The sequence below is a fragment of the Lineus longissimus genome, chromosome 16 (genome assembly GCF_910592395.1).
Source record: "Lineus longissimus chromosome 16, tnLinLong1.2, whole genome shotgun sequence".
Lineage (NCBI taxonomy): Eukaryota > Metazoa > Nemertea > Pilidiophora > Heteronemertea > Lineidae > Lineus > Lineus longissimus.
In genome coordinates this window covers 6,370,565-6,378,296 of record NC_088323.1, presented here as the reverse complement: position 1 = coordinate 6,378,296, position 7,732 = coordinate 6,370,565, and the positions used below count along the sequence as shown (strand labels likewise).

The following is a 7,732-nucleotide window of genomic DNA, read 5'->3' as shown; positions in this document are numbered from 1 at the left end:
CCACCGCGTCTGGAATGCTTACCTGAGTCAGGCCGGCTGAGTTTACGACACCATTTTAAGGGTTTAACTTGCATGGGCGTCGGATTTCCCTGGCCAGGAGGATAATACCTCTGCCTGCCACCATGCGCCGCCACTTGTAGTATCACACTAATGAAAAAAAAGTATAATAATAAATAATGCTGATCTCAAATAATGATTATCACCAGTGTTGCGAGGCAGTTTTGGACATCCTATGTGAATTTCATGCAGGCCAATGCTTGTACGAGATTCTAGTGCACTGTTTATTGCAGTTTAATCATTTAACTTTACACTTGCATAGTTTTTGGCCCTCTTAACGAACTTTCACTTCATGGTGCATACTCTTTTAAATAAGTTCTTTAAAACCTTTTTAACGACTGTGCCCGGTTGTTCAAAACAAATTTTTCAAGTTAAGTTAACGGCAGCGTTAGTGACAAAACCCGTTTTGAATGAAGTGAAAAGAGAGTAGCCTTTTAGGGGAAGAATATCTTTTCTTTAATAAATACCGCCAGACATCAATTGTGAAGGGAATGCAATGTCCTAAGGTACAATACATGAACAATTTATTACAAATACACTTTCCTATTCATATCCTTTCGGTCTCATATATTGAGTCGATAGATAGAATCATACAATATGGTCTTGTGATAATCTGCGTAAACGAAGCGTGTCCTACCCGCCTATGTTTGTTGTGTTGGTTCAACAAGGTTCAAGGTGTGTACGAAGTAGACAGCGACAAAATGGTGAGTCCGTTAATCTTTGAGATTCTTTTTGATAAAACATTGAAAAAGCACATTTCTATGCTAATCGTGCTCGTGATGAGAGAAATTGATAGTATTCGTTTGTCTCATCCTATCACTGAAAAGTGCGGTTGGCTATTTTTGAAAGTGTAAATCGTTACTTTTTGTTGTCTTCCACTGTTTTCAAGTTCTGAAAATGTCCGCCTTTCTGATGGTGACAGACATTAGGAAGTAGGTCTAATATTTGGTGAGCTGGCCTGGTTTGATGGCCTACCTGCAGTTCGACTCTGGGAGTAGTTGCGAAAACTCACTCGTATGATATTTGGAATTCCGGGTCGTGATCTGTACATTGGCTTGGATAGCGCCTTTGTTAAATCCGTCTTATTCAGAGGCCCAATTTGTCGTTTAGATTATTTTGGTAAAAATGCATGTGTGATATCAATGCGAGAACGTTCGTCAATTGAGGTAAATTGAATACATATATCACTGGATAACAGGATAATAAACACCGGAGTCGCCTGTAATCGCCTCCCCTACCCCACCCGTCTCTCTCATTAACTATCCCGCAATAACATTTGCAGAATATCATTGTTTACCTGACCTTGGCCTCTGGCCTCGTAGCCATGGTGACAGGGAAACCAATTTCGAGGAGGCCGGAGAGGATTGTTGACATGACGCATCTGCTCACGAAGGACTTCCCGTATTATCCCGGGCATCTCAATTTCTTGTTAAACATCAGCTTCTCCGGAACGTTTGTCGACGGTAAAGTCGAGTAAGTTCATTATCATTCAAGCATCGCCATTTGGGACTTCCTGACAGGTATTGACCAATCAGAAGAGAGCTATCATGCTTGTTCGAGACATACAGCACGGCCATGATCAGGGTTTTTTTATTGGTCAAAATAAGTCACCTGACAGGAAGTCCTACGTGATTTATGCTTGAGGAAAGTGGTGAATTGGTGGCTAGGTTATACCTGTGCAGTTTACTTGCGCGTTGCACCTCGGCCAGTCACGATACAGTTATTGTTTTCTTTAGCTGATTAATGGCTGTTCCTCGTAGAAGCGCCATCTTAATGCATAAGTATTTGGCTTAGCGATTGATTCGTCTTTAAAGATGCGAATACTGAATTCCTGGCGACAAAGTCGCCGAGTCGTCGTGAACTCGTCATGCCTATACTGTATATGTTCGTCTTTCAACAAGCTCAGAGCTGGACGTAAGCATGCATTTCCGCTTACATCGAATGCATCGCAAAGGATAAACAGAGTGCAAAGTTTATAATTCGTTATTCCTGAGAATTGCGAAACCTCACTGACTCGCTTTTTCGTTTCAGCCTTTTAAGTAACGACTATCAGACCGCCGAGCATGGCGGCACCCACTACGATGCGCCGCGTCATTTCTGCAGCCTAAAAAGCTGCTGGGACACACAGGCGGTGCCCCCTGAACGCTTGATTGGCCCTGGAGTTATCATCAATGTCCAGGAACAGGCTAAAAACAACCCAGACTACGCCGTGACACCTGGTGACATCAAAAATTGGGAAAAGAAGTATGGGAGAATTCCAGAAGGTAGGAGAAATGATGTGTAAAATTGGCCGAAAATTGGCGTTTTATCCGAATCTATGCGGAAACAGCAGAATCTGCGGAACGGGCGGAAACAGCCTTAAAACAGTATGAGGCAATCGATATGAAATGCAATTGCTTTAATACGGTTGTCCTGCTTGCAGAGGTGACCACTAAGGGGGGCCCAGTTGAGGCCTGTTTGATAATTTAGTTCGGTTTCCACCACTTTCCGAGTTGCATGTATCTAATATTGATCATGTTTATATTTGCAGGCGCTTTCGTCATCATGAATTCAGGATGGTACAAGCACGTGAAGAACCACACGAAATTCCTCGGCAACGACAAGGGAAACAAATCGAATTTACACTTTCCCGGTTTCCATCCCGAGGCAACAAAATGGCTGCTGGACAACCGCGAAATATACTGCCTTGGTGTAGATACAGTTAGTATCGATCCCGGGAATACAACACAGTACATGACGCACAGACTAGCTCTTGTAAGCAATCTGATTGCTTTGGAGAATGTCAACAACTTAGATGCAGTCCCGGAGGCAGGAGCAATGATATACGCTTTGCCTATCTTCATCAAGAATGGGACCGGCGGTCAAACGAGGGTCATCGCCACGTGGGATGATGATGGCAAAACTTCCGGTGCTCCTCGTCACGTGATCGAGGCCATCTTGGTGTTGTTTATGACTGTCATTGCTGGGCTTTTTTAAAGCAGGTGCATGATGTCGACCCGCCAAAGAGCGCGATTTGCACGACCTCGATCGGTTGGACAGAAAGACATTAACATTCATAAACTTTTACCTATATTAGCCTAATAACTAGTACGTGTACATGACATTCGTAAAGTCGGTTAGAAAATTTCTGTAAAATCGGCTATGCCCGTCACATCCCTTCCTCAACTGAGTATAGATCTATTTTATACTGGAGCCTGCAACCTTTTCAGATGCTGCTTCCAAAGTCTTTGACCGGTGTTCTAGCAATTGAGTGGTCAATGACTGACCAAAGTTATTGCACGGACTATGCACCGGGCGGGGTACAGCCGAGTTTGCAGTAAAATTGTATCTTATTTAACAACAGGTAGCTCAAAGTATCTCGCGTAGAAAACGGAATGTTTAAATGTGTCCAATCCCCGCAAATTCTCCATTTGTAACTAAAGTTAAACGCTTGTTGACTCTATGCAAACAATGATCAGAAAATGTAAATTAATAAAAACTGACCGACTAAGGTGCGGTCAATTAAATTGTAATGGGCCTTGTGGGTTTGAATTTGGTTTGTCTTCAAGAGGGAATAAAGAAGGTTGGTTCGTTTTTTTATGTTCCTTGGAAAATCTAAGGCAATGGAATTAATTGTGTTGCCGAAAGAACTGCCTCAAGTTGTAACGCTCGTCTTTGAGATGGCTATATAGGGCTGTCCAAAAGGTTTAAGAATATCCACGGGTAAAATGGCCATGGCCTCTTTAGAACCATATACCATAATTCGTCAAAATACAATAAGGCCCGGCACTTTTTCCAGGGGGACATTTTCTAATTCTGCATTGTCGAGAAGCAAGAAATTATTGAGCGGTGATGTCAGTTAATGCATCGCACATCACTGAATTTTTGCTCTGATCTGGGATAATAAGACTTACTGAGGTGAGTGCCGGGTCTTGAGAACATACCTTTGACCCTATGGCCTTGGACTCGCGGGCAGGACCCTATACTACCTGAGTGTCTATGCCAGGGTCAGTAAAACGCCCCTCATTATAGGTGGAAGTATAGTAGCCTATATCGGACTCCATTAGCCTCTTGCAAAAATACTACACGGTTGTGACGCCGGTATGATGATGATGATGATACGATGACGATGATGATGATGATAATGATGATGACGGTTGAAACCAATTACATGCGTAAAAGGTTCAATTTCTTAGTTTCAGCATGGCATATTCATTGACATTGTTACTCTGCGCCCTGGCAGTAGCAGCCTCGGTTCTTGGAGGAAATGGCTATAAAGCAGGTTTGTTAAGCTTACTTTATTTTATTAAATAAGAGCGTGCTTGACCCCCCCCCCCCCCCCGAGACCTACTTAAGGTCCGTGCCAGATAGCAATACCCCGCTGCACACCGGTTAAAAAACAAGCCGCATTATAGCTAGGTAAGGTAAGGTAAGGTAAGGTGGTTCAATTGCAAACTCGGTACGCCGCTGTCACCATTAATGTGTATACTGCCTGCTGTTTTTATTTGGGCTGTAATTGTACTGAGGGTTGTAATTGTAAGGCTTTACTTTACGTGTTCCTTACACCGTATGTATTTCAAATAGGAAAACCCCATCAGATAAAAAAATCTACATTTATACACTTATTGAAAGAGTTTTCTCAATACATGTATATAAGGCAGGCACAATATGAGCCGTGGTACAGTTATAGCCGTTGTGTGCACCAAGGCGTACTACAAACTGGTTTCTACAATGTATAGGAGCCCTGCACCACTTTACTCTTATCAATTCCTTTGAAAGAAATATTTCAATTTTGAATTTAGTCAATGTGCTGACGCCGAGCGCATGCATCTCAAAAGGGCCAGGCCACACTCTGAAGCGGGTGTATACCACTGGCAAGCTGGCGCAGAAGACTTTCACGAGAAGAGCTAAACACGCGACAGCCTGTTGGAAACTCTGCGCCTTTTCCAAACCAGGCATTCGAGGCGCTGCTTGCGTCGAGTACACATACAATCTGAGGACGAAGACCTGCACCATCTTCACCAACAAGTTCGAAAGGGACTTGGGAGTTGTTCACGGTACATGGATGTGTCAGAAAATGGGCAAGTACTGTTTTACTGCTTGGTGATTATATTCCCGTGCACATATTCACAAAATATTTTCCCGTGAGGGCTTTATTCGTTTGTTTCAATTCTTTGGGTGAACAAAACTATTTGCTCCTTGCCTACTAAGGTTTTACTATCCTGTGGAAATCAGGGATTGACGTTTTCTTCTTCGGCAATGCACACAAACGTGCAGGGCTGGAGAAGCGAACATTAACCCCTGATTTCCTCAGGATGATTTACTCCCGTGCGGGGTAAATCCTGAATCACATAGCAAGTAATGATGAAACAGGCAAGATCTGATGACGCCCAGTATATTATTGGGGTGGAAAAAACTTTCCGTTTTTTTCCAGAAAGCCAGAGATATCTTTCCGTTGAAGCGATTCAAGGTCACAAGGTCATTGGTCAAAGTTTAAACGCGACCTTCAGGGGTAAGGTTGGACTCGCCCCCGGCAGGAAGGGACTCAGTCTACGTTTGCCGGTATGTACATCACAACTGAGAACAGATGAGGAACATGGTTGCATCGGATGGGGGCGCTGTTCGTCAGGTTTCAGCTTATCTATTTGGATCCGCCCACGGAATACGTGGCATTTCTTCGTTAAAAAAGGAAAGTTGCTGTTTGTGTTATATCGCCGAAAACAGTCACAAAATGTCTATATTCGTGCTTTAGTAAATAAAAAAATGGTTTACAAGGGATATGGCCATTTGCGGTCCAGAGCTGGCTGGGTTCATATATTTCTTTCGGTATCGGCAAGAAGAACGGGTATGTTCGCAAAGGCAATGGTTGACGCCCAAAAAACATTCCCCGTCGAAGTCAACCATCCAATTGCTCGAGACCCTGGGGTCTTGAGGGGTCCGATCAATATCATGGCTTCGCTGAGAGATGAGGATAACCTTAATATCGGATGCCATGAAGGCTGGAACATGCTCGTTGACGAGATCCGGTTCTGGAAGTCCAGTTTGAGTATCGCGGTGGTTGAGGCCCTGTATAAATCTGAAAAGCGTGGGGTTCCCAGGAGGGTGCCGCGGGGGCCCGTGATGAAGGGGCCAGGCCAATCTGAAAACGAGACGATGCAGACCACAGAAGAGAAAGCAGCGGCTGTATCGAATGAAGAACCAGCGCGCCAAGCCACTGGACAAGAACCAGAGAAGAGCCACGTGAAGCCAAATGCAGATTACGAAAGTGGGACATCCGAGAATGAAGCGGAACAGAGAAACCGGCGAGAAGAGGAAGAACTACAGAAGTCAAACAACGGTACGATGAATGGGAAGTGGAGTCCTGGTGAGTTTGCAATTTTGCTTTCGTAGGGTATAAATTATCAGATTTAGACATCATTTTGCAAAATGGTAGTTTATAATGGCCTATTATTGCCTAATGATACACACACGCAGACCCAAAGCACCTGTGCCTGGACAACATCGTAAAACTAATGGGAAAGTTTTTGATTACTTCAGGCTTCTTCTTGACAAAATTTCTCTGGAGCTGAAACGACTGGACCGCGAATCGAGCTAGAACTTATCGACTCAATCAAGGAATTTTGGTCTCATTTTTTTCCTCTAGAATATGTCCTCTTGTGCTTGAGGGTGGTGGAAATGGGCTTAAGTTCAGATTTCCATCATGTATAGTTGGAGGTCCGGAGATTTATAAACCTGATAAAACTAATATATTTCTTCTATCAACTTAAATACATATATTAATTGCTTTTGTTTAGGGAGCAAGTATTGCTTACCCATGTCAAGAATTGAGCACAACCAGGTAATTGGACCTCTGAACGGTGCTGTTGCAGGAAACGTCAGCCTCGCACCAGGACTTGGAAGGGACCACCGAAGTATAAATATCGCCACGTGTGGAGGCAATGTCACCTACTGTGGGGGAAACACCACTTGTCGCGATGAAAACGGAACATCAGACGACTGCTTGTCCAATAGAGGTCGCTGTGTGTATGGTTTTACCATCTCTTTAATGGTCCTTCCTCCTCGCAGGACGCCATGGAGTCTTGGCATCTCAAAGGGTTCGGTCCGCTTCGTGTTCCAGTCCAGTGGGCAGAGGTCAGTCAGAGTCAAAGGTTTTACCGCCAGGGGGCGTTTTTATGGAGGAAAGGCGATGCTGAACGAAGGCGGTTGGCTCCATGTTGTCATCGTTGTGGATGAGCGCTTGGAGGTCAAGGTCAATCTGAATGGGGTCAAGGTCACAAATCGGCAGCGGAGACCAGATGGCGAGCCAAAAACCCTTTTGAAAGGTGCAACCACGTTTGGTGCAGTTCCGTCAACTCGGCATCCATGCGTCAAAGATAAAGGGATCCATCTCGATGAAATACGACTGTGGAATAGTACCATCTGTACACATAGCTGCCGCAAGTTGTACCAAATGGAAAAGCACAAAGCTACGGGGGCTACAGTTGTGGTTTAGATGGACTGTGCTTCGGGGGTTACAGTTGTGTAGTGAATTGACACGGAGTTGTCGAATATACAATTGACCCTAAATAATGTCATGATAGCAGGGGAACTGGGTACTTGCAAGATGGAGACGGGGATATCTGCAAGTAAAGAAAAATGAACATTATAATATATTCCTTGATGATTAATATATGCTACTACGTTTTTATTCCTTCCT

General features: G+C 44.0%; 2 protein-coding genes across 2 annotated transcripts; both read left to right on the top strand.

Annotated features, from left to right (window-relative positions):
• Positions 1 to 643: 643 nt before the first annotated feature.
• Positions 644 to 7,705, top strand: LOC135500224 (uncharacterized). Its single transcript, XM_064791524.1, has 7 exons — positions 644 to 761; positions 1,340 to 1,530; positions 2,089 to 2,321; positions 2,588 to 4,318; positions 4,839 to 5,117; positions 5,471 to 6,400; positions 6,831 to 7,705. Exons 4-7 carry the CDS (start codon positions 4,240 to 4,242, stop codon positions 7,526 to 7,528), a joined length of 1,986 nt encoding a protein of 661 aa, XP_064647594.1. The 5' UTR covers positions 644 to 761; positions 1,340 to 1,530; positions 2,089 to 2,321; positions 2,588 to 4,239; the 3' UTR covers positions 7,529 to 7,705.
• Positions 1,382 to 3,033, top strand: LOC135500806 (isatin hydrolase-like). The gene is made up of 3 exons (XM_064792457.1): positions 1,382 to 1,530; positions 2,089 to 2,321; positions 2,588 to 3,033. Exons 1-3 carry the CDS (start codon positions 1,382 to 1,384, stop codon positions 3,031 to 3,033), a joined length of 828 nt encoding a protein of 275 aa, XP_064648527.1.
• Positions 7,706 to 7,732: the final 27 nt, after the last annotated feature.